The sequence below is a fragment of the Podarcis liolepis genome, assembly GCF_965112155.1.
Source record: "Podarcis liolepis genome assembly, chromosome: 3".
NCBI lineage: Eukaryota > Metazoa > Chordata > Lepidosauria > Squamata > Lacertidae > Podarcis > Podarcis liolepis.
Genome location: NC_139557.1, coordinates 4,586,099 through 4,613,153, shown reverse-complemented (window position 1 = coordinate 4,613,153; position 27,055 = coordinate 4,586,099). Strand labels below are relative to the sequence as shown.

The window sequence follows — 27,055 nt, the reverse complement described above, 5'->3', positions numbered from 1 at the left end:
TCTGAAGTATAGGAGAAAAATTAAAGTGATGAGGGGAAAGGTAAGTGAAAGATTTTTGGGAGCAGACGCTGAAATGCAGCTAAATTAACTGAATGTGGTATCAAGGCAGGTGTGCTCAGCAACACGCAACTTTCTCCTGAAGTTGCCCTATTCTTACATGCCATCAGAATTCCTCCCTTTCTGTTCCTTTTTGGTTTCAGAACAATGGGAAGAGGAAATAATTTATTGGATAAAAATAAATTGATTTAAAGGACAAAAGATAAAAAAATGTTTCCTGGTTGTATGGCTTAGGGAAAAGAAGTTTATCCCTCATCTCTCTCTCTCTCTCTCTCTCTCTCTCTCTCTCTCTCTCTCTCTCACGCACACGCGCGCACACACACACACACACACACACAGGTCAGAAAGGAATTACTTTCACTTGCTTTCCAGAACAGCAGCTGTATTGATCTGTTGCCCTGTCTCTCGCCCCCCACACCCTTATCTGAAACAGCCATGCTGAAAACTGAAACAAGTTGGACTTTATTTCATGTTAGTTAATACAGAATGCTTTTGGATCTGGCTGTTTCCATTATCAGCTCTGACCTTGAAGGAATGCAGAGAGAAAAAAAGATTGCCCACCTCTGGTTTATGTGACCCATTAGGAGAATAGCCAGGGGCAACTGAATGTGTGCCACGCAGCAAAAATGTCCCAGCAGTGAGAGGGGTTTGTGTGGCTATCATAAGAACTTTGGTTCTTAGACATGAGCTGCAGTGCTTTCAGTTGATTTCCTTAGACAAAGCCCATGGCAAACATTTCTCTTGCTAATCATTCTAGTGAAGTCGGACACAGGATCTGGCAGTATTTGTAGGACCGGAGCCTGCAAACTAAACATGGAGAGAACACATTGCTATATGTTGATTATGTGATATTGGTGCTGCTCCATTTCTTAGGGCTGTCTATGATGTTTTTGTTAGGACTGAGTGAAAATTGAAGAGCTTGTTTTTCTTGCAATTTCTTTGCACCTGCAGTTGAAAATGTGTTTTGAAAGTATAGAAACGATATCACATGTCTTGGACTTAAGAAATATATACAGTTGTACCTCAGAAGTCGAACGGAATCCATTCTGGAAGTCTGTTCGACTTCCAAAACGTTCAGAAACCAAGGCGTGGCTTCCGATTGGCTCCAGGAAGCTCCTGCAGCCAATCGGAAGCCCTGTTGGATGTTCCAATTCCAGAGAACGCTTGCAAACAAGAACACTCACTTCCAGGTTTGCGGCGTCCAGGAGCCAAAATGTTTGACTTGCAAGGCGTTTGTCAACCAAGGTGCGACTGTAGTCCAGCTGAAGTTTTGATGAATTGCCAGAGCATTTACTATGGATTACTAGTACTTGCCTCTCATCACTTTCACCCAGTTAGTCTTGTTAATGAAATGAGTGAAGTACTGCTGTGTGTGAACGTGACCAGTAGCAAATTTCTGAAAAGAGACTTGAGGGGAAAGTTCCTAGAGACACCTTGAGCTGCTTTACATGTTGCAGGCTGAGGGTTTACATTTTTTTTCTTTTTGCTACTGCCTCTTTTATGGTGTCTTTAACAAGTTGACAGAGGTTGGTTAAACTGGTGAACCTTCTCATGACATGGAAATTTGAAGGGATGTTTGGGGAGAGAAAAAAATCCATGTGTTGAAACGTGTGAGCCTGCCGCTGTCAATGACACCTGAGCTAAGGCAGTGAAAAGGAGGAGGAAGGTATGTGGGTTCAAGCAAGGGCATTGAAAAAAGTCCTTGTCAACTTGGCTCAAGTCTTGTGCGTAAGCCAAGGAAGTGGAACAGGTAAGTTGCATTTTGAGTCACTTTTGCACAGGGCTGTTGGTTAGAGACCCTGCAAGGGCTCCTGCACTCTAAGAGTTGCACAGAGGGTGTGTGACTTTCTCTCTCTCCCTGCCCACTCTCTGCAGTCCTGAGATTGCCCTCCCGGAACAGGTATGCCTGGCATCTTTCAGCATCAGACAAAGACATTTGCATTTGCCCAGAGGCTTAAGTCTGTACAGTTATTAAGAGGGCCAACCCAAGCATTCTTTGCTCTTCATCAGGCTGGATGTTAAACACACAGCAGGAGTTGGGAGATGAGGGGAGAGAAACAGCAAGGCTTCAACAATCACACTATTTTTTTGTATTTTTGTCCCTCCCCGCTGCCCCCAACCCCAAACTCCTATTCTGTGTAGCACCCAGCCCATGAGCCCCCATATGGGCCACTTGCATAATCCAGGATTGCAGGGGCCTGGACTAGACTGACCCTTGGGGTCCCTTCCAACCCTATATCTCAAAGACATTCTCTGCCTATGGATTTTGGACCTTTTCTCTAATTATGAATATCTGACCAGCTATAATGCATGTACATCTACTAAAACTATTGTGAATATGGCTGTTATCCAAATATCCAAATACTTTATGACCTTAGGTCATGGGTAGGCAAACTAAGGCCCAGGGCTTGGATGCCGCCCAAACGCCTTCTCAATCCGGCCCCTGGACGGTCTGGGAATCAGTGTGTTTTTACATGAGTAGAATGTGTCCTTTTCTTTAAAATGCATCTCTGGGTTATTTGTGGGGCATAGGAATTCGTTCATTATTTTTTTCTCCAAAATATAGTCTGGCCCCCCACAAGGTCTGAGGGACAGTGGACTGGCCCCCTGCTGAAAAAGTTTGTTGACCCCTGCCTTAGATAATCAGTGACTGAAGGCTGAAGTACTTGTTGTGTTGTTCTTTTTTACACTACAGATTTTTAGAAAGCAAAATTCAGTTGTTAAGGCCACAATCTGAAAGGGGGAAGAGGGGCTTCTTTGCCCTTTCTCCTTATATCACCTCCCTGCAGCAGTTTTTGTACCCCTATGATGGAAAACAAATTGTTGTTGTTGTTTAGTCGTTTAGTCGTGTCCGACTCTTCATGACCCCATGGACCAGAGCACGCCAGGCACTCCTGTCTTCCACTGCCTCCCGCAGTTTGATCAAACTCATGCTGGTAGCTTCAAGAACACCATTCAACCATCTCATCCTCTGTCGTCCCCTTCTCCTTGTGCCCTCCATCTTTCCCAACATCAGGGTCTTTTCCAGGGAGTCTTCTCTTCTCATGAGGTGGCCAAAGTGCTGGAGCCTCAGCTTCACGATCTGTCCTTCCAGTGAGCACTCAGGGCTGAAAACAAATAGTATGCACCAATTGTGATAAAAACAGTTTGGGGGGGGGGTGGCTTGACCTATCTGGATCCATTTCCTCCTCCAAATTGCAGACTCAATGACTGCATTTTATTAAACAAAAGTCTAGAAAGAATGGTGGAACTGCATGTGAAGCATAGTTTGTTTATTTTTATTGGATAAGTTTCCATGCCGCCCTTCAGTCGAAGTGATACCCAATGGCAAAATACAGCAAAATCATTCCACCCTGAGAAAGCTTTAATGTTAATAGTAACAAAGCTGGGATAAGAAAATAGATAATGAAAGTGCTTACTTATTCAAGGCTGGCGACTTTTAACTCGCCTTCCTCCTTGTGTTTTTAGCAGTAGCGTGACAAACCAACTGAGTAAGCTGCTAAACTTTCCCCATCACTTTCTGCAAGGCAAACAGGAGCAAGGCAAAGAAAAGTGGCGGTGCCAAACTAATATTGATGGCTGGTGATTTCCCTCTCTCTTCTCCAGCTTCCATAGCAGTTCTGTGCAGCTTGACGTGCTCTTTGGAAGAGAAGGGAGATGACTGGAAGCGGCCAGGTGCGGCTCTGATCCAGTGTGACATCCGAATCAGAGCAAGTGCTTCTGTTGTGACGGCAGCCACACCATACCGATACCTTTGTGACGATTCAACGTGTTCCTCTTCGCTACCTCGCAAGGCTGCTGTCAACTCATCTGGCATCCATTTTGCTGGCCTTTTTATCAGGTTAGACATGGTCCTTTCTGCCTGACAGTGGCTGGACTCCAGTGCACTGTTTTGTAAGGAGCACTCAAGTTTTGTGGGGACGGGTTTCAAACTGGGGAACAGGCATGTCATTGCACTTGCTAGACTGGCGATAGCCGAGTGTGCTTTGGCCTGCAGAGAGATCTGCCTGATTGAACGTGAAATCCATTCATTGTTGATATCAAAGCATCTCTTTCTTTGTCTTTTTAAAGTATCATTTGAGTCTGAGGGACACCAGATGATCCATCTAGTAAACATCTTACTTTGTTCCTGTGTGTGTATTCTGATCCAAAGCAACATCTGTTGAATGCCACTGGGGGGAAAAGATTAGGGATTATGAAAAGCAGAAGAAGGCCCCCCCCCCCACTACTTTAAGTCAACAACCTAAGCAATATTCAGAGTGCCCATTCGGTGTTTATTCATCACGTACTGACCAGCAGGGTTGCCATTGGCTTAAGGTCCAGTGTTACTGATGCGTGTGAATCATTTGGTACCAGTTCCTCCTTGTGGTAACATTGGTTGGGTGTTTGGGCAACTGACTACATTATCGAAGGTTATACACTAGGATTTTTACTAGTTCTAGTCCTGTGTTTTTAGCAGTTCATAAGAAGTAAGCACTTCTGATTAGAGTTGCCAGGTTGTAAATCAAGAGACTCCCATTTTGCCTTCAAATCTACTGCTGAAGTTGGATTTTCAGAAGCTGTTGTAGCTCCCCACCTTTTAAGGTTTCTTTCCTCCCTTGCACCTCACCTGAAGTCTTGTTTGTAACAAGATGGGAGGGAAATGCCAGAAATCAAGGTTACTCAGTCTCCTTATACAGGAACAGATTTTTTAAATGTATAAGATGCCCCCTATTTTGGGGGACTCAAAAAGAAAATGGGGGGAGATTGCCGAGTGTTGTTAAGCTTTTTTTAGGGGAATTGCCCAGAGTTGCTGAGCTTTTTTGGGGGGGTGGGAATGCCGAAAATTGCTCACCCCTGCTGAACAGACGCTGACAGTCGCATGCTGCCCAATTGCCTCAGCAGCAGCCAATCACCCACAACTCTTCACACAACCACCAATCAGCCGCCAGATCACCACAGAGAATCTCCAACTCGCAGCTGCAACCAATTGCACATCCCCCCGCAGCACTACCTGTGCATAAGACGAGCCAAGATTTTTAACATGATTTTAAAATAAAAAACCCTCGTATAATACACAGAAAAATATGCTATATGCTAAATACATGTTGCCAGGCGTTTGTTGGAAGCAGAATAGCAGGGCCATTTCAAAAGGTTGGCAACTCCAGGCACAGTGGCTGCCTCCTCGCTCCTGCTGCCGCCATGCGTGTGACAGAGCGATGGCAGCCCTCCTAGAGAGGAGTGTCCCTGATAGGGAGCTGTTCCCAGCTCTGCCCAAGAGGGCAGGATAAATGCCCTCTGCCAGATCTCCTGTGAGTGGTAGTCAGTGTAATGGCCCCAGGGTGGACCGTTATGGGGGGTGGGATGGGCCTGGGGCTCTGGCAACTTTAGATCCACTGGATTTTGGCAAGCACATTTGTCTTGCAGGGCAAAAAGAGCAGCACCTGCCAAATTCTGGCCTTTCTGTAACTGTTGGAAGATACATGAGGCCTGCCTGCTCTGTACCAGTCACATGATCTGTGGGAGAATTTCCCAAATGTCTGTTTCTGTTTCTCAGGATACTGTTGGGAACACAAGATGCCCAGTCGGGATGCCAGCTGCTTTGCTAATAGGGCTCCTGTGCAACTCAAGCAACAGCATCCCTGTATCTATAAGGAAAAAAGTTTTATCTGATGAAGGTCTGCTCGCCACGTATATACCATTAAAGCAGACAAATCCTGCAAAACCATGTTGTGGCGCTTTTCTCTCTCCTGTGATGGTCCTGAGGAAAAATGCAGAATTTTTTTTGTGGGGGAATAAACCCTCTCACAAACACAGAGTGTTAGGGGCAAGTAAACCTGAGGTTTTTAAGGCAGCTGAAAGGAATGAAAATGGTTGCTCTGGTAGGTGGAAATAGATACTAGAACTTTAGAAGTTCCCCACACAAGTGAGCAGCTGTTAGCAAGCGGGCCTAATTAAGAGCACCCCTTTGCTATTTCCATTATTATTGCTTCTCCCCACCCCATCTCCCACTTCCCAATGAGAGAAGAGATTTCGGGGGGGAGAGCGGCCTGTTAAACTAACTGGCACATATATCGAATCTGCTTAGCCTGGGCTGTTAAGTAAGTTTAATTAATTTACTAAGTTAATGTTCCAGTGCTAGCAAGAAAGCATCATTGCTATCAGCTGGGTAGCAGGAATTGGAACCCTAAATGAGCTCATTTTTTCACAGTTGGAATTAGGGACCAGTTAGCCAGTTGTGTGGTTTTTCCAATTTCTGCGCTTGCCCTAAGGGAGTTGCAAGTTATTCATTCCCCAGGATTAAGTGTGAGTAAGAGAGGGAAAAGAGACAAGCGCTACCTGGGGTTTGCTGCCATTTTTGACTCAAGCAGTGTCTGTTGTCTTTAGTTGTCCGTTCTTGTGTTTGCTCCGTCCTGGAACTGAATGTGTACATATGTTTTGATCGGCAGGCAGAATGGCATCACTGAAAAAACATTTCCTATGTGTATTTTTGTGGAGAGGGCTTGTAGATAAAGGGGGTGGGGAGGCAAAACAAATAAACAATAAAAGAATGGAAACAAAATTACAGAAATTTGCAAAGTTTGACAAATGGTGGCCTGCAGTTGCCACAAGCTAATGGCTTGCGATGATTAATAAGAGTAAAAATAATTGCATTTCATTAAGATTGATGACACCCCATTTAACCTCCCTTCTCGTTTCAGCCCTAAAGTGGAAAGAGATGAAGTTCTCATCTATAATAGCTCCTGTAACATTACCATGGAAACTGAGGCAGAGATGGAGTGTGAGGAACCTAATCAGCCAATTACCGCCAAGATTACTGAGATATGGAAAGAGCGGGGCCAGAACACTCAGGTATAATCAAATCTTTTTTATAGACTGATTCAAACAGCTTAAAATTAAATTTGTAATATTGTGTACATTTAAGAGGGGGAAAAAAACAATTTAGGCCAGGCACAGGCAATATATAATTTTAACCGCTATCCAACTTTGAATAGCATTTCTAATGCACAGCAGTGGAAATGATGGTTAGTCATATGGTTTAGCAAATATGGATGAGACCAGCCCCATTTCTTTTAATTGCCCTTTATAGCTTATTGTTATCATTTTATTTTTGCAAAGCCTTTTCTTACAAATGCAAGCACTCTTCCTAATTCGATACTTCTTCCTGTCTCTGTTGCTCGAATCAGAGATCCTGATCACAGATTATTATGGGGCCTTTTTTTGAGCCATTATGGAAACTTATCATTCTTTACGGGCTGCTTACCAGTTGAAACAGGCTGATGACAACGCTTCTCTTTATGGCTATGTGGGGCAGCTAGGCAGACTTTAAAGAGTTCTGCCACATTTATTTATTGAGGGAGAATGACAGTTACAATTCTAGAGCACTCTGTTTTGCTACTGCCCCACACTGGAACCCAAATCAACTTGAAAAATCCCATCATTTGATTAATAAATAAATAAATATGAAGTTGGTTTTGTGTCCCTGCATGCTCTGAGAAGCACAGATACCTTATCTCTCTCAGCCTCTCCTTCTTTGCCTTTCCTTGTTTTCCCAGAGATGGTAGCTGCCCACACAGCTGATTTTGCATTACCTGGTTATGGCTCCATCCTCTTCTTCTTTGGCAATCACTCGTAGCTGAGTAACATTGTCTTCCGTGAATACAGTCTTAACAGTGTGTCCATATGGCTCTATATTCTGTGTGTGGCAGTGTGAATGCTTTTTTTATTTAAAAAACCACCTTTATGAGTATGAACTTACTAGATTTGGTGGTGTTCCTTAGGCAAATGTAGTGTAAATGTAATGTAAGGTATCTCTCCTATCAAATAAATGAATAAATAGCATTTTACTTGACTCCAGTTGCTTGCTCCCTTACATCTTTTTGCTAGTGCATAGACGGTGAAATACTGTACTATTCCGTGTATAAGACGTGGTGGTTTTTTTTTTTTTAACTGTAAAATAAGGTTAAAAATCAGGGGGCGTCTTATACACAGATAGTGCATATGCTGGACGGGCGATTGGTTGCAGCTGCGAGCAGGAGCTTATCGGCGGCGATTGGGTGGGTGATTGTTGGCTGCTGCTTAGGATTGGCTGCTGGTACGTCAATTTGGTGGCTGATTGGTAGTTGTGTCAAAGGCTGCTGTAGATTGGCTTCCGCTGTGGCAATTGTGTGTGCGATTGGCTGCTACTGGTGGCGAGCGGGCAGACGCTTGTTTTCTCCTGTGACACGTGCGATTGGCAGCGTTGGGTGTGCGATTTTTGGGGCATTACCCTCCCAAAAAAACTCTACAGCTTTGGCAATCCTGCCCCCCAAAACTCAACAACTCTGGGCCATCTCCCCCGGTTTTCTTAATTTGGGATCCCCAAAAGTCTTATACACAGAAAAATATGATAATAAAGTGATATTACTGGTTGGCATCTTGTGTACGTGCTAATCTTTAAAGCACACTTGAAGCACATGCAGTCCCTCAAAGAATACTGGGCACTAACGTTTAGCCCTCACAACTGGCAGCGCCCAAAATTCTTTTAGGGGGAAAATGTGCTTTGAATGTGCTCTAAAGGTCTCCATGCTCCTCAGCCTAGGATTAACATCTGGTCAGTTTGAAATTACTTCAACTGACTTGTCCTCAGTGCAAATTACCGTATTTTTCGCTCTATAACACGCACCCGACCATAACATGCAAGTAGTTTTTAGAGGAGGAAAATCCGTAGGCATGCCACCCGTAGGCATTCCCTCCATAACACGCACAGACATTTCCCCTTACTTTTTAGGAGGAAAAAAGTGAGTGTTATGGTGCAAAAAATACGGTAATAATCTGTTCTAGTGTTGCGTATATTTATTTACCTTAAATAGGAGGTGGAGATAAGAAATAGCTTCTCCTACAAAAGCATGCCTGTTTTTTTAAGATATCTGTGGAGACCCTCTTCTGAGTTCCAAATCCATATTTGGTTGGGACACGGTTGGCCATCACTGCTGCAGTGCCTAAACTTTTGAATTCCCCACTTAAGGAGTCTTGAGTCGTCTTTGGTGTCCTTCAACCGCACCATTAAAACCTCATTAAAACCTTTGGCCTGCTGCAGCTGGTTTTTAGTGTTGCCTACTGTAATTGCAAGGGACGCGGGTGGTGCTGTGGGTTAAACCACAGAGCCTAGGACTTGCCGATCAGAAGGTTGGCAGTTCGAATCCCCGCGACGGGGTGAGCTCCCATTGCTCAGTCCCTGCTCCTGGCAACATTGCAGTTTGAAAGCATGTCAAAGTGCAAGTAGATAAATAGGTACCGCTCCGGCGGGAAGGTAAATGGCGTTTCCGTGCGCTGCTCTGGTTCACCAGAAGTGGCTTAGTCATGCTGGCCACATGACCCGGAAGCTGTACACTGGCTCCCTTGGCCAATAAAGCGAGATGAGCGCCGCAACCCCAGAGTCAGCCATGACTGGACCTAATGGTCAGGGGTCCCTTTACCTTTTACTGTAATTGCATGCTCCCACCTTTCCCACTATTTGGCATTTGTTATGTTTTGTGCTGCTCCCCCCCCCAAAAAAACCCCTGCAGCTGCTTTTAAACTCATTGCTGGCTTTTATTGATTTTCTTTTATACAGTATGCCGCTGTTTTAATAGGAAGTATTCAAGTAAATAGTTGCGTGGCGATACCCGCCCCCTCCCACAGATGGAATAAATAAAGACACCGGACACCAGAATTTAGGTTGATGGGCGAAAAATGGCCACAACTTTATCGATTACAGGCAAGAGCGGTATTGGCCTTAGGCATTGGCCCTATCAGACTATCCGGTCTAACCGGGGAGGGTTAAGCACCAACAGGGGAGCCCCCGAGATGCTCATCCCTAGGCGCTCCCCAAGGGGTTACCGCTTGGGGGCGCGCTTTAGGCCCTAGCCTCCGTAGGTTTCGGACGAGGCAACGCCCCCCGGAGTCCTTTAACGAACTACCCTCCAAGCATTGGGGGAGGTGATGGTGATCCTCCCCCCTGACCTCATTTGCATAACAATACCCCGGCCAATGCCTAACTGCCAAAACCAAGGGGTTATGACGTTTTGCTACGCGGTAGGCGAAAAAACCAAGTGGCTTCAAAAATTCAGCCTATTAGCCAAATTGGAAAACTCCTACCAGGCCCCTTGCGGCGACCAGCTGAAGCCCATAGCAAAGTCCAAATGCACACCTAAAGGGTGGGTGGGTGGGAAACCGCGGCTGCTGCAGAGGAGGAAAAGGGGCGAGCCCGGGCTGCCCTGACCTTAAGTGCCCTCAGCAGTGGCGTAGCGTGGGTTGCCAGCACCCGGGGCAAGGCAAGTAATTTGCGCCCCCTAACCAGTGGATTTGCGCCCCCTAACCCGTGGATTTGCGCCCCCTAACCCTGGATTTGCGCCCCCTAAACCTAACCCCCAGATGTTGCGCCCGGTGCGGCCGGCCCCCCCTGCACCCCCACACTACGCCACTGGCCCTCAGGTAGCCCTGCCCCCAGCGCCAGCCCATTGGCTGGTGCTGCCAGATATGAATATTAATGGGGATCCCTGAGTCCCGCGGGGCTGGCGCCAGCCCCGCAAAAATATGGATGGGGGCATGAGCCTGCAACCCCCCCCCCCCCGTAGTTCGGGAGTGGCTTTGTGCTAGTGCCAGGATTAGTGTTAGTACAACAGGATCCCTCCTCCTCCTGCAATACATGCCCTGCAAATTTCCCAGATCTGATCTGGGGGGTTGTGGGGGGGGGGAAACCCAGGTCAGATTGAGTGGGGAAGTGGGGGGAATGTTCCATTATGCAAGAGGAAATCCTTGCACTAATGGAAGGTTCCCCTCAGTGCTACATTAAATGCCGACAATTGTGTCACATGTCTACTATTTCTGTAAATTGCCTTGAACAATATGAAAAGGGTAGGGTATAACTATTTTAAAACACACACAAGCAGAAGCAAGTGAGCAATCTCTCTTCCCTGTAGTGATAGTTTCTTAAAGAGTCTTGTTTGGAAGAATGTTCAGATTCTCCCCATCATCACGGGCTGGTTCATAGGTCATAGATAACAGAATTGTAGAGTTGGAAGGGACCCTGAGGATCATCTGGTTTAACCCCCTGCAGTGCAGGAATATGCAATTGTCCTATACAGGGATCGAACCTGCAACCTTGGCATTATCAGCACCACACTCTGACCAACTAAGCCAGGGGTCAGCAACCTTTTTCAGCAGGGGACTGGTCCACCGTCCCTCAGACCATGTGGTGGGCCGGACTGTATTTTTTGGGGGGGAGCAATGAACAAATTCCTATGCCCCACAAATAACCCAGAGATGCATTTTAAATAAAAGCACACATTCTACTCATGTAAAAACACCAGGCAGGCCCCACAAATAACCCAGAGATGCATTTTAAATAAAAGGACACATTCTACTCATGTAAAAGCATGCTGATTCCTGGACTGTCTGCGGGCTGGATTTAGAAGGCGATTGGGCTGGATCCGGCCCCCGGGCCTTAGTTTGCCTACCCCTGAACTAAGCTATCCAGGCATTCACAACTTGTTGAATGTAGCATCAAAGGCATGTGTGAATGAGCTATCAGAGATTAATAACTGCATATACAACTTTCCCTATTCACTATTTCCAGGCCGCCAGTACTTTTCTGGGTTATCTTGCGCCATCTGCATGTCAAATATTTTGGAGACAATTTAGGAATTCTGTATTTTGCAGAGTTATATTACCAACCCACATAGCTCCCTATTGTAATACTGTTAACTCCATAACAGCAGAAACATAATTTCTGGATGGGCTCTTGGGGAGATTATTCCTAAATCATACCCCAGAACCTGGCTGATTTGCACCATGAGTTTCCTGATCATAAAATCTGCTTTACCTTGAATGGCAGGTCCTTTCTGTTCATAGAAGAAAGCTCTCTTCTGTCCATGGTACTGCCTAGTGACTAGGCCACCTAAGTGACTGCCTTGTGCTTATTTGTGGCTTAAAGAAACTTGTGTTTGCTAACTGAAACCCAAGTAGCATGTATGTGAGTATGTATGGGGGAAGGGGCAGGTCAGATAAAAGGTTTCCATTTTAGTTGACAGCCCCCTGGTAAGATTTATGACACCATGTGCTATATGCATGCTTCCTTGTAGAGGCTTAAATCATGTCATGCAAACTGGCCTTACCTTTCCACTGGAAATAATGGTAGCAGTCAGAGCAATGCATTAATGGCATCTTGTACATTGGGTTACAATAATGGTGCTATTAGCAAGAGGTGCAAAATGTCAGGGAAGTAATGGGACATCACCATTTCCCTTGCACACTGGACTCCAAGGATTTAATGCACCTCTACATATATTGAGCATCAAGCTCTGTATTATCAATAGACACTTAACCTTGTTGGCTTAAAAGAAAATAATTAATTCAGTTGAAAATTTGATCTCTACTTGGTGATTCTGGGATGTCAAAGTGTAAAACAAATGTTCTCCTGAAACTATTGCCTTATAAAAAAACACCCTGAAAACTATTTTGTGCATGGGAAGTTTAGAGATGCATTGCTGTGAACGTTTTCATCTCTCCTCCTTCAAAATATTTAATTCTGGGAATGGTGAGTATTCTTCAGTGTTAAAGCACCTAGAGGGCAGGCTGTGGAGTATGGTTAGTGTACATATTAAAGCGTGTGTGGGGTACTAAAAATAAGCACACATTACTGTGTATTAAAGAATAAGCACACAAACCTATTATTAAAGCACAAATAGGAGGTGGTTTGTCCTTCTGGAGTGGATGCTAGCTTGCCGCAAAGGTTTAGCACGGAAACCCTGCCCTCACATTGAGCTGGACGATTAATTGTGTTAGTAACGTCCTCCTGGCTCTGCGCTCCATTCTGACCAGGCAAAGTATACCCATGTGAGGGGGTATAAGTGACGAAGGAAATAGACACGTGCATCTTTTAGAACTCATTGACAGATTGGTGGCACATTGAAAAGCTCATTGGACTTGTATGATCTGCATTGTAGTTCAGTATGAAGGCAAAAGCTTGATTTGAACAATGACAATAAATGTTTAGATATGGATTTCTGGCAACACTTTACCTTTGATAGGATATCTTGTGGCATGAAGAGGGAATTTTATGTCAGACGGCTTAGATGGGATTTGGAACATCTCATGCTAAATATAGTAAAGAGATGGATGAGACTTGGGTGAAATGGAGTTGGCAGTGTTGAGAGCAGCAGTGGAAGAGAAGAGTGGATGCCCCATAGATTGTGGGCTGCTGCTGGCTGTATTGCCAATGTGTGAGGAAACATGAAGGCTGACTAAACATCTGGAAGAACTTTCTGATGGTGAGAGCTGATGGTTTGACAGTGGAAGGGTCTCTGGGGTGGAGAACGCTCCTTCCTTGGAGGATTTCATTACATGAGTTTGGACTAGGCGTCACTTAGGGTCCCTTTCAACTCTTCTATGATTTTATGAAGTGTGATTCTAATGTTCTATTTTCTGATTTTTTAAAAATCTACATTTTAAATTTTGTTTGCTGCATGTTTAGTTTTTTAGTAAGCTGCTTGAGGCATGTTGTGAAAACTTAGTCAGCTGGACCTCAAATATTCAATATTTCATTGATGATCCTTGAGAGCCAGTAGAGTGAAGAAGAGAGTACAGTGCTTTAGTTTAGTAAAACAAATGGAGGAATACCTTCAGGAAAGTATGCAGAACAGATAATTACAAAAAGAGAGAGCAAAGTTTAGGAAAAGACACCCATTTCCTGAGCATTCATTGCTTGGTCTTTTCCCGTTATCTGCTTTCAGACTCTTGTGACGCACTCTTATCGGAATCAATTTAACATTGATTTTGGCTTCTGGACATACCTTCCCAGATCTGATGGTTTCCAAAAGCCAGCTCTTTTCCTTCTCCCCCTAAGTGTTCCTAAAAATATTTTCCTGTCTCCAAGTTTAGAAAGCGACCTTCCCGTAGGGCAGGAAGGGACAAATTAGTAACTTGCATTTTTAGGCATATGTCCTCATGAGTAAAATAGGGATTTTCATAACATTGTCTGCATTAAGATGCACACACTTCACTTACAGACATAGCTTTGTGTTTGTGCATCTTAATGTGAAGGAGATGGGGAACACAAGCACTTGAGTTGTCCTATTCTGTTTGCTCCCGTGTCACGTGTGAATCACTCTTCCAAGTTGCTTCTCTCCTTCTACATTTATTTAATATAATACATTTATACCCTGTTTTCATATAATGTTTCAAACAGCTTACCAAAAAACTAAGCATGCAGCATACAAAATTTAAAATGTAGATTTATTTATTTTTTAAATCAGAAAATAGAACATTGGAATAGCATTCATGGTACAAAGCCCCCCTGAAATAAAATGGCCTTCATATGTTAAATTTCCTTTAATAGGAGGGAGTTCCATAGACAGGACCACTCATAGTGCTTTGCCAGATGATCTCAGTGATTGACTTGAGACATATATGGTGGGGTAGTCCTTAAGTTATTCTAGGCCTAAGTTGTTCAGAGCCTTGTTGCGTGGCAAGTTCCCACCTCCCCCCAGTGGAAATAAAGACACATGACACAATTATTAGGGTTAATGGGCTAAAAAAGGCCACAACTTTATTGGTTACAGGTGATGAGCGGTATTGGCGTGGCATTGGTCCTAACCGACTATATCTGGCTTCAGCCCGTCTGCTTGAAGTCCAGGAAGGGTTAACCACCAGTAGGGGGAGTCCTGCTGATGCACATCAACTAGGATCTCCCCCGGGGTCACCGCTAGAGGGCGTGCCTTAGGCCCTCACCTGCATAGGCTTCTGACAGGGGCCACAGTCCCCGAATCCTTTATCTTTCAATATGTGTGGCAGGTGATAGCACTTCCTCCCCTCTTCTGCGTGTGTGAAGCCTGCAACACCACCGCCTCTGCAGGGCGGAAGTGGCTTTGTTGATGGTCCTGCCACTGGGGGCTGCCTGGTTGCTTTTGACCCATGACAGGACCTATTCAGTGGTGGTTCCCCATTTGTGGAATACCCCCTTCCCCCAGTGAGGTGCTTCTGTCTCTATCAAGATTGACTTTTAGGAGGAATTGGAAATTATTCCTGTTTACCCAGGCATCTGATGGCTGAAGGGCACTGTTTCTGGAAGCTCTGAAACAGCTGGATGGAAAAGTGCTTTTATACATTTTAAATGCGACAGTTTTTAGAATGTTTAATTTTTTTTGTGTGTGTTATTTTTTTTGCTGTGGATGTGTTTGCTGCCCTGGGATCCTTTGGGAGGAAAGGCTGAATATAAATGAAATAAACAGCACTTGATGGATGATGCTGAAATGGCTAAAATGACCAGAAGAATCAGAAATCAGGAAGACCAAAATTTTAATAAAGAATGGGGGAAATTTATAACTTATCTTAAAGACCATTGTAAGCAGTTAAAACCATTAGTAGGATTGGAATATCACTTGTAGTTTAACGGTGAATTTTGGATATAACGGAGATGTCAAAGATTTGGATCATCATAAAAGATGCAGGAGGAAATGATTAATAATAATTGGGCCCACAAAGGGGAGGATGGCGGTCCAGGAGAATCCTTGGAATCTTGTTTCTATGATCTGTGTTCGATATACGACTGTAAAATTTTAATCTGAAAAACCAATAAATATATATATATATTTAAAAAATAAACAGCCCCTGAACTTTGATCCTTAAATCTGGCCCAGCAGGAAGTCACTGGAGGTCTGTTAACACCAGTGTCATGTGCTGATAGTGGTCTCTTTCCATCAGCAGCCTAACTAGAGCATTCTGCGCTTAGGCAGCCCTATCTACTGCATGTCACAGTAATTCAGTCCTGCAGTTTCTAAGCAGAGGTCAGATGGCCACCTGCCATGGATGCTTTAGTTGAGATCCCTGCATTGCACTAGATTGGGGTTGGACTAGATGGCCCTCAGGGTCCCTTCCAACTCCACAATTCTATGATCCAGGATATATTCACCCCACCTTTTTGACTGAAAATTCCTCCAAAAATTATGCAAAAAACAAGATTGCATCCTTAGGAATTCTGCTGCTTTTTTCAAGCCAGAAACATGGAGGGGAGGAACCAGATGGCAGTGGATGGCTTTGAGAGATCTGTGAAGGGTTTGTCCCAGTCACACACAGGCTGACTAAAGAAGCTCTGCTGTCTTATCTACAGAGACATACACTGCTCTTTTTGAGGAGTGGAGCCAGAATTATATTAAAGCCTTGATCTAATATGTCTTCGCATGTGCATAACTTTACGATTGCAGGTTAAAAAGAGAATTTCATTAGGAACAAGGCTTTTGCCCCTTCTCCGCAAGCTTGTTTAGAGTGCTGGAAATATATGCTGACGAGTGTGACCTGCAACAAAATGTTGCCATGCTCCTGTCAGCATGTTCATCAACTGTGCCACCTTTCAGGATATTCCTTTCCCACCCCAACAGACAGGCTGTGGCCACTGAGCACGTTTTTCTACTTCTTCAGTTCCTAGTGTTCCCTTGAGCATGCTGACGTATCTCACTTGCTCCGTTTTGGAGCCAGGGCAGGCCCAAGGCATTTTGGCACCTGAGGTGAAAAACAAAACGGCCCTCTCTTCCTGCCAGGGAAGAAGGGGTGAGTGAAGATCTACAATCAGGAACAAAGGGGGAAATAAAGATCTACACCAGGGGTTGGCAACGTGTGGCCCGTGGGCCGGATGTGGCCCACAAAGACCGTTTTACTGGCCCACAAGCCACCCACTTGGTGAGTCCCCTACGCGCTGCGCTAAACCAGCGCAGTGCGGCGCGGGGACTCACAGTGGTGCCGGAAATCGCATCTGTGCATGTCCAGACGCTGAAAATTGCTTCTGCACAGGTGTGATTTCCAGCATCTGGGCATGCGCAGAAGCGATTTCCGGTGCCGCGGACATTCACAGACGCAATTTCTGGAATCACACTGCACCACTCCGGCCCACGGACGGTCTCCATGGGAGTGATCCAGCCCGTGGCTGGTAAACCTTGCTGACCCCCTCCCACCAACAACCAGGGTGGGAAGAGACTAGCAGCGCCTCCAGTTCAGCAAGAGGCCACTGTAGAGGTGGCCTGTGGCAGCAGCAGTGGGCAAGGCATTCCTTGGAAGCCAAATCTGCAGCTCCTGCCTCCTGAGGCAGTCACCCCTTCTTGCCTCATGGGTGGGCTGGCCCTGTACGTAGCTGCCATACAGTCACTATTTTTCAGCTCCATCTACCATGGTGAAGTTAATATAGACAACCATGTGCAGTGTGCCTTCAGCGTCTAAGTCTACTATTAGGCTATGTGGTGATGATGATCATGCACGAATGAATTCATTTGTGCAAGACAGAACCTCTTAGTATTCCTTTTGGAATCCACTGCATGTGCAACTTAGCCTGTGATTAACCTGGGGAGTCTGCTTCTGTAAATAATGCCGTTCAACCTTTTTAGAAACGAAGATGCTGGTGGCTTATTAGCTCATGGCTAAATGCTACTCTGAATACAGGGCTAGGGAAGCCCAGAGGAATAACCTGTCCACTTATACCTCTGATATCTAATGAAATGTCAACCACCGAGACACTGATGGGGTAAACATGCTGATGGGGTAAACATCTCAATACGAGATGCTGATGTTCTCTCTGGGCTTATGGGAGGTTTTGACCAAGCTTGGATGTCTTTGAACCTATTATGCTTAGTGAGCCTGCAGATTATTATTCCAGATCACTAGACCAGACCTAATCATCATGCAAGCATGCTGTGTTAACAATGTTTCCCTTGTACAGATTTTCCTTACTCCCCTGGCACCATAGGTGGTATGAATACATCTTTTAGGGCAGATGCCATGTATGTGAAGCCAAAGGCAGGAAAACCGAGCTGGTGGAGCATTGGATCTGTGGCAATCCAGTCTCTTGAGAGATTACCATTATGGAACACGCAGGCTGATAACTCTAACCATTCCAGTCCATGGTGTTGCACTGAATGTACTTCTGCCTAACAGAGCAACCCTAACTATTGAAAGTGGGCATAATCCCTATTCCATATTCTGTTCAGGAGGCATTTGTCTTACACCACCCTTTTTGTGAGCTAAATTGGCCATGGGTGCAAGTCTCTCTTTGCCCTGTTGCGTGTTAAGTTCCCTAGTCCTCCCCCAAAAATAAATAAAGACACAATTGACACAGAATATAATTTAAGGTTATTGGCATAATTTTGGCTACAGCTTTATTTATTACAGATCGTGAGTGGTTTGCTTAGGCATTGGTTCCTGACTAGCTGCACCTGACCTTAGCAGGGCAGAACTGACAACTGGCCTCCGGCAGAGGTCAGTAAGGGAAAACATTCTGGGGGAGCGTTGGGCCAGGCTCAGACTTAAGCTCACCCCAAATGCTCCCCGGGGCTCTGGCGTGGCCCTAAGCCCTGGAAGGGGGTCAGACAAAAGCAGGGCGAGCCCCTGGATTCCTTTAACGGAATACCTTTCGCGCATAGGAGGGGCAGGTGTGACAACCTCCCCTCCACTCCACATTCAACCAATGCCTAACTGCCAAACCTTACAAAGTTGTGACAATTTGCTACACGGTAGGCAAAACCCAATGGCACCAGCCAACCAGCCAAATGGGAAAATCCCTACTGGGCCCCTGTCCCCAAAACAAACAACCCATGATGGCATAGCAAGGTCATAAAATAGGTAAAGGTACCCCAGTCGTGTCCGACTCTAGGGTTGTGTGCCCATCTCACTTAAGAGGCCGGGGGCCAGTGCTGTCCAGAGACACTTCCGGGTCACGTGGCCAGCGTGACGAAGCTGCTCTGGCGAGCTGGCACCAGCGCAGCACACGGAAACGCCGTTTACCTTCCCGCTAGAAAGCGGTACCTATTTATCAACTTGCACTTAAGGGGTGCTTTCGAACTGCTAGGTGGGCAGGAGCTGGGACTGCAGATGGGAGCGCACCCCGCCGCGGGGATTTGAATCGCCGACCATGAGATCGGCAAGCCCTAGGCGCTGAGGATTTACCCACAGCGCCACCCGCGTCCCGTGCTGAACCCTAAATATAGGGATGGTTGGTGGCAGATCTGTTGCACGAGGCGAAAAGAGGAAGCTCAACGCAACATGCAGTGGTATATAGGTCCCTCGGTTAATGCATGAAACAATCCTATTTGGCCAGAATTACCCCATCAACCGAGGGACCACCAATCAGGTTGTTGTGGCTATCCAGTTGCTTCCACCCACAACAGCAGTGAGGTCAGTCTTGTTGATCTCACCGCAACGCGTTCTCTCTGGGAGGAGGACACTGCTTCTCCCATACCCCCAGAATCACCCTTTTTTGAGGCTTAACACCTGGCTGAGCTGGGGTTGAGGGTCTTATGCTTTTGTATCTCTGGCTCAATTGGGAAAGCCCAAGATCGACTGAATCCAAACGCTCTCATCTCAGCAGATCTTTGGTTTGAATTGCTCTCCCCACAAAAGAGAAAAAAGCATTAAATATTTAATTAAACAACCACTGGTATGACTGAACTTCAGTGGTGGCTGTGCAGCTGTGGAAATAACTGAACTTCAGCGGTGGTTGTGGCCAGAGTATTGGTGCACCCTTTTTCAATGGGAAACTGAAACTCCTTCCTCCAGATATTTTTGTCTACCTGCTGTGGGTCTAATTACTCTGAATGAAACTTGACCCGTCTTTCCTGTTGATGTGTGTTCAAGGTGTTTGCACTGTGAGCTGCTTTAAGTCTATCTGTTGACGGGGAAAGTTTTAAATAAAAAATGGGGAGCAGTGCAGAAGCCAAAAAATAAAGCAAACCATGCTCAGAACCACATTCTCTAAATAAGAAAAACATGGGGGGGGGGGATATGGGTGCATCTGGTGCCACTTTCAATTCTGAAAATCTTAAAACAAACCTAAAGAATGATGTTCATTCTGCTTATGCTCTTATTTAGTCCAATAAATATCCATTTAATGTGGGAAGGGTAATGGACAAAGTTTGTATTTTCTTTTTTTGCTCCGCCCACACCCACTCCACCCCTCGAAAGGACCACTGCTTCACCGTGTCTCGTAAGATCAGTCAGTCCAGAGCTGGTTCTTTGCACTTGGGCAAAAAAAAATGAGAGGCACAAATACAAGATGGGTGACACCTGGCTTGAGAGCAGTACATGTGAAAAGGATCTAGGAGTCTTCGTTGACCACAAACTTGACATGAGCCAACAGTGTGACGCGGCAGCTAAAAAAGCCAATGCAATTCTGGGCTGCATCAATAGGAGTATAGCATCTAGATCAAGGGAAGTAATAGTGCCACTGTATTCTGCTCTGGTCAGACCTCACCTGGAGTACTGTGTCCAGTTCTGGGCACCACAGTTCAAGAAGGACACTGACAAACTGGAACGTGTCCAGAGGAGGGCAACCAAAATGGTCAAAGGCCTGGAAACGATGCCTTATGAGGAACGGCTAAGGGAGCTGGGCATGTTTAGCCTGGAGAAGAGGAGGTTAAGGGGTGATATGATAGCCATGTTCAAATATATAAAAGGATGTCTCATAGAGGAGGGAGAAAGGTTGTTTTCTTCTGCTCCAGAGAAGCGGACACGGAGCAATGGATCCAAACTACAAGAAAGAAGATTCCACCTAAACATTAGGAAGAACTTCCTGACAGTAAGAGCTGTTTGACAGTGGAATTTGCTGCCAAGGAGTGTGGTGGAGTCTCCTACTTTGGAGGTCTTTAAGCAGAGGCTTGACAACCATATGTCAGGAGTGCTCTGATGGTGTTTCCTGCTTGGCAGGGGGTTGGACTCAATGGCCCTTGTGGTCTCTTCCAACTCTATGATTCTATGATTCTATGACATCTCCTTCTATGCACATATTTACTCTTGACTGTTTATTGCTAGACCTGTTACAGATGGCGACACATGGCAATCATTGTCCTGTGCCCTGGGCCTCTTTCATAAAGTATGGCAAACTTCTATGCCCCTTTTGTAACCCCTGCCCCCATTGCAAGCAATTCAAAATCCATTTTTGAGCCTCCCTTTTCAGGAGTGACGTCCTTCATGGATGGCGCCTCATTTAAATCGCTCTGGGTACTCGGTGATGCATGGGAAAAGACGAGTCATTACAAAGTTTATTATCTGACCCCCCCCGTCCCCCAGCAGTACTTCTGAAGTTGGAAGCAGCCGGCCCTCTGGTCTTCATACTTACACTGATGTTTGTCAGTGATATTTCGTAGGCTTCTCTGAACCTATGCTGCTTCGTATCGCCTCATTCTTCTCAATATCTGGACAGCCGTCTTTCAAAATTATATTAAATGACCTCCCACCCCAGGAGAACAGTAAGTCCTGTGTGATCAGTGTGCAGCAACAGCAACAACTGAAAGTCCAAGTTTAAGTGCAGATGTTATCTTTACGAACAAATGTGCCTTCTGCAAGGTTGTTAAGCTGCGAAGAGAAAGCCAACATGGCTGCCACTGTTACCACAGGCAATGCGAAGAGATAAATGGTTGACCCTGGCCCGTGTCAGGTTAGGATTGATGCCACTATCAGCGCTAGTGCCTTTCCAATGATTTTTTTTTAAAAAAAACTCTGATAGAGTGTGTTATCTAGTTACTGCCATGAGGGCAATAGCCTGGGGTAGGGGAAGGGGAAAGAGAGGGGGTGGGGAGAAAGGTCATTCTAAGAGGACAATCTTTGTCAGATTAAATGAGAAAAGGGACCTTGCTTTTAAAAAGGAAGTCGGGAAATAAATAAATAAATGGTGAAAGTAGCTCTGACTTGTAAGGGAAGGATAAGCAAAATTGCCAGCGCTTTCTCTCTGTCTCACCAGGTTAGGCTTGGGGCAGGTTCTGGTTGTAGCAGTCGTATGAGAGAGAGAGATTTTGAATAATGTTGTATGTGCTTTCAGTCCTGTAACTCTGAATACGTTTTAGCTCAGTATGCTCATAACCAGGATGAATTTGCTTGCCCTTCTTTGCAAGGGGAGATGGGAAACAGAAGGAAAGTTAGGATCCAAGTTTGTTGTGTTTTAACCATTTTTAAAATGTATGCTGCCCAGAGACCTTTGGTTATGGAGCAGCATGGAAAGACCTTAATATATAAATTAATGAACAAAATAAGGACAACTCTGAAGTGAATTAAAGCTGTGTCAAGCAGATTTAACATAAAACTCCCTCTGTCCCCTGTGATATGGAAAGCTTTAGCCATTGTTTTTCTGCTGACAATCATTGGGAGTTTGGACATAAAGTTCAGGCAGGCATGTCAGCAAAGGTTGCCATATGCTAAGCCTTGGGCAAAAATGGGGAACTGTGTACAAGGCGCTGATAGCTGTATTATTCCTTTTTAATTTGCTACCTTCAGATAATTGATAAGACATCATGGATTGATGTACATAAACTACAAATTATTATTATTATTATTTGCATTATCCAGCACCTTAGGTCTTCAAGGTATAAAGGGGGAGGTTCACCTCTGGCCTCCCGGGTATTGCCTGACCATTGCAACCACAATATCACTTAATGGAAACCTAAAAGGACAATAGAGAGGGGGCCATATGAGTTTCCCTGACAAAATCACCTGCTGCTGCTGTTTTAATTTTGTCAGCTGCTCTTACTGCTAGGCAAAATATTTCTAGTTGACTTCTGGGTGGTTTGGTGCTGGAGCTGTTAGCCCTGATTAGTTAAATTTCAAATGTCAGAGATCATTAGTGGTGATTTTAGCCAAAGAGGGTGTAGAATTTAAGTTCTTCAAACTGAACTGAATAAATGGAGAGCACCTATTTTTATGACTCTATCTCCTCTGACATGGGATAAACCCATTTCCAGTTATATATTAGGTAGTAGGTTGATCACATAGGGACGTGGGTGGTGCTGTGGGTTAAACCACAGAGCCTAGGACTTGCTGATCAGAAGGTCGGCAGTTTGAATCCACGACGGGGTGAGCTCCCGTTGCTCGGTCCCTGCTCCTGCCAACCTAGCAGTTCGAAAGCACATCAAAGTGCAAGTAGATAAATAGGTACCGCTCTGGCGGGAAGGTAAACGGTGTTTCTGTGCGCTGTTCTGGTTCACCAGAAGCGGCTTAGTCATGCTGGCCACATGACCCGGAAGCGGTATGCCGGCTCCCTCGGCCAATAAAATGAGATGAGCACCGCAATCCCAGAGTCTGTCACGACTGGACCTAATGGTCAGGGGTCCCTTTACCTTTACCTAGGTTGATCACATAACCATGCTCTATTTCCTTTTCTTGGGGTGGTCTAATTTTTAGGATTTGTTTGAAGGTGGCTGTATTTGATTATTACTGCTAGTATTTCTATCCTGCTGCTCCACTTAGAACAACCAAAGTGGCTTGCAGCAAATAAAATAGAATTGACATAAGATCAAATGAAGCAGTAAAAACACCAGTGCAGCTGTACTAAAACATGCACGGGCATTGCTGTTTAATACAGGGATTAAAAGCAGCCGGTTAATGCAATTGCTTGAATACAACAAATCACACATTAAAACCCAGCTGAAAATGGCTGCTTACCCAGTCTTGGGGTGGGCGGTGATGGTGACGCACCAGGCCCCTCAGGAAAAAGGCCTCTGCGTTTTGTGGCCGGCCTCTGGGGATTTCACATGGTCGTATGCAAAGGAGGGCGGGAAAGCCCGCTAAGCCTATCCACCAATCAGGAGGCAGCTATTTAGGTCGGTGCCACCGGTGGTGGGGCCACAGTTGGTTGAAGAGCACCCCTCCTGCCCTCCCGTTATGCTGTGCTTTGTGTTTTCATTCATGGCAATAGAATGCCTGCTGTGTTTAATTGTATGCTATCCTTTTCCTTCCTTGCACCACCCAATTGATCTTGCTATGGTTCATTGAGGCTGGTCATTGAGTTTGACCAAACTGCAGGAGGCAGTGGAAGACAGGAGTGCCTGGCGTGCTCTGGTCCAGGGGGTCACTAAGAGTCCGACTAAACAACAACAACATGGTTCATTCTGGTTGCCATATCTGGAGCCGGAATGACTGCTCCCCCCATAAACTGGGGGGTGGTGGTTTTTTCATGGTCGGGCGCAGCTCCACCCCCCAGGGACTACTAGACCCCCAGCAAGGTCTAGCTTTGCCACCCCTCCGAGCTGGATACCTGGTGGTTCCTGCCTAGCCTTGTCAACCAGCCAATCCTGGCAGGGGGGGTGTTGCCAAGGGATTTTGCCGGGTAGAGTTAGGACTGCCCACACTCACAATAGAGGGTGTAACTTGCCTGTTGATCCTCCGTCAGCTCCTTTAGTCTATCTTCCCTCAATGGGGGGGGGGCCATGAAGCCCCCCTGTGGCGGTGATCTTAGGATTCCCCGTTAAAGTGGTTATTTTGAGGGGAGGCACTGGCCATATGCCAATGGGTTGTCAATGCTCTCCCCTACAACGCGGCAAAATGGAGGGCACTCTGCTTGAACAGACGTTCTCCAGAGTCAGCCCAATCCCCACACACTTTGGATAATCCTGATATTCCCCGGATCCCCGGCTGTGGACTGGGAGGGATAAACGCCCAATGCCTAAGCCAATTCCTACATCTGAGAATTTAATAAAGTTGTGGCCAATTTTAATCCCATAACACGTTACTGGAGCCGGAAAGGAATTTGCCTGCAAACAGTATAGCCCTGTTTGGAGGTTTTGCCTTCCTCACAACAAACTGGCACACCTTTTGGTGGATAAGGCACTGGGTGGAAACCTTAGCTGAATGTTGGGGTGGAGAGCAGTGGTGCAACACCCCTACCCCCAATGGTGTGATTACAGGGTACCCTGCTAGAGGAGTCCAGTGGGAAGACTCTGTCCAGAAGCCAGGTGTGGGCAGATGCGTCATAGAGCTTCCCCGTGATTGGGCCTGCAATTAAAAAGTTAGCAAAAGTCATTAAAAATTGTAGAAGCAGGGAGTTGCCAAAAAGAAGGCATGTTTCTTATACCCTTTCTTCATATTGACAGAGCAAAAAGCAGGTCTTCTGGCTCTGATCTCAAGACTAAGTAATTGCTATGGCAGCAGGTGGCTTCTTGGCTTCTGAGGTAACCTAGCCCTAATCTCTTTTAAAGGTCAGTACCAGGCCTTTGGGATGCGGGTGGCACTGTGGGTTAAACCACAGAGCCTAGGACTTGCCGATCAGAAGGTCAGCGGTTCGAATCCCTGTGACGGGGTGAGCTCCCGTTGCTCTGTCCCAGCTTCTGCCAACCTAGCAGTTCAAAAGCACGTCAAAGTGCAAGTAGATAAATAGGTACTGCTCTGGTGGGAAGGTAAACGGTGTTTCTGTGCGCTGCTCTGGTTCGCCAGAAGCGGCTTCGTCATGCTGGCCACATGACCCAGAAGCTGTACGCCGGCTCCCTTGGCCAATAAAGCGAGATGAGCGCCGCAACCCCAGAGTTGGCCACGACTGGACCTAATGGTCAGGGGTCCCTTTACCTTTACCTTTACTAGGCCTTTAAATTGAGTCTGGGAAGAAATAGGTAGCCAGTACAGGTGGAACAGAGATCCGTGTTCATATGGACACATTTTCTGAGCATCAAAAATATTCTCCACATAACATGCACAATAAAATAAGACACAAAATTGAAAACAACCATAATGAAGAACTCAGTAAACCCATCAATCATTCAAACCAACCCTGTAGTAGATAAAATCCAGCAATAAAATCCAACATAGGTAGACACAAATTAAAAGCCTGGCAACCAATCCAGCAAAATTCAGCCCAGCTACAGAAGTGAAAAAAATAAGGCCAAATTGCCATTATCCTTCAGAGACTAAGTAAAATCAATAATGTTAAAAGACATGAAGAGGTGTTAAAAGACTTGGGAAAACAAAAAAACTTTCTGCATGGTGCTGAAAAATAGGGGCACTTTGCACCAATTAAAGTTTCTAGCCTGTTTTCAAAAGCAGCCCCACAGCACTGAAGTAAATCACCCTGGAGGTAGACATCTTCAGCAGCATCTTCTCCAGAGAAGGCCCAGCAGGTGAAACAGCTGAAGGCTGGTGAAAAGGATCCCTACCACTTGGGCATCCAAGGAAGGTACCCACAAACTTCCTCCTCTAGGCAGCATTCACTCTTGCCCCAACCCTGAGGGACTGCGCTTCCATCTTAGCTAGATTTTGCCCCCTGCTCCTGCAATCCACTCCTGCAGGAACACCAGACACAGATTTCAGAACTCCCACTGCCTTCCTAGGATCAGATGGTGGAAACGAGAAGTAAAGCTCTTTGTTGTCTGCATTTCAACCCAACCCCTGAATGACATTTCCCAGCAGTTTCACGTAGATGCTCAAAGGCATTAAATGGAAATGTCTTTTAGCATCCAGCTGGCTGCTGGGACTGATCTTCCAGGAATGTGAGGAAGTAGTGAAGAATAGTGCCCTATAATGCCATCTCAGTCCGTATAGTTAAAGCCATGGTTTTCCTAGTAGTGATGTATGGAAGTGAGAGGTGGACCATAAAGAAGGCTGATCGCCGAAGAATTGATGCATAGAATCATAGAATCATAGGGTTGGAAGAGACCACAAGGGCCATCGAGTCCAACCCCCTGCCAAGCAGGAAACACCATCAGAGCACTCCTGACATATGGTTGTCAAGCTTCTGCTTAAAGACCTCCAAAGAAGGAGACTCCACCACACTCCTTGGCAGCAAATTCCACTGTCGAACAGCTCTTACTGTCAGGAAGTTCTTCCTAATGTTTAGGTGGAATCTTCTTTCTTGTAGTTTGGATCCATTGCTCCGTGTCCGCTTCTCTGGAGCAGCAGAAAACAACCTTTCTCCCTCCTCCATGTGACATCCTTTTATATATTTGAACATGGCTATCATATCACCCCTTAACCTGCTTTTGAATTATGGTGCTGGAGGAGACTCTTGAGTGTCCCATGGACTGCAAGAAGGTCAAACGCATCCATTCTTAAGGAAATTAGCCCTGAGTGCTTACTGGAAGGACAGATCATGAAACTGAGGCTCCAAGACTTTGGCCACCTCATGAGAAGAGAAGACTCCCTGGAAAAGACCCTGATGTTGGGAAAGATGGAGAGTACAAAGAGAAGGGGATGACAGAGGACGAGATGGTTGGACAGTGTTCTCAAAGCTACCAACATGAGTTTGACCAAACTGTGGGAGGCAGTG

The 27,055-nt window shown here is 45.7% G+C and overlaps 1 protein-coding gene across 4 annotated transcripts in view; it reads left to right on the top strand.

Moving 5' to 3' along the window:
• PKHD1 (PKHD1 ciliary IPT domain containing fibrocystin/polyductin) overlaps positions 1 to 27,055 on the top strand; it is a 245,536-nt gene that overhangs the window by 59,006 nt on the left and 159,475 nt on the right. For all 4 annotated transcript variants that reach the window (XM_083495101.1, XM_083495102.1, XM_083495103.1 and 1 more), the window contains 2 exons: positions 3,664 to 3,898; positions 6,738 to 6,888. In XM_083495101.1, coding sequence (XP_083351227.1) covers positions 3,664 to 3,898; positions 6,738 to 6,888 — 386 coding nt within the window. The remainder of the gene's footprint in view (positions 1 to 3,663; positions 3,899 to 6,737; positions 6,889 to 27,055) is intronic.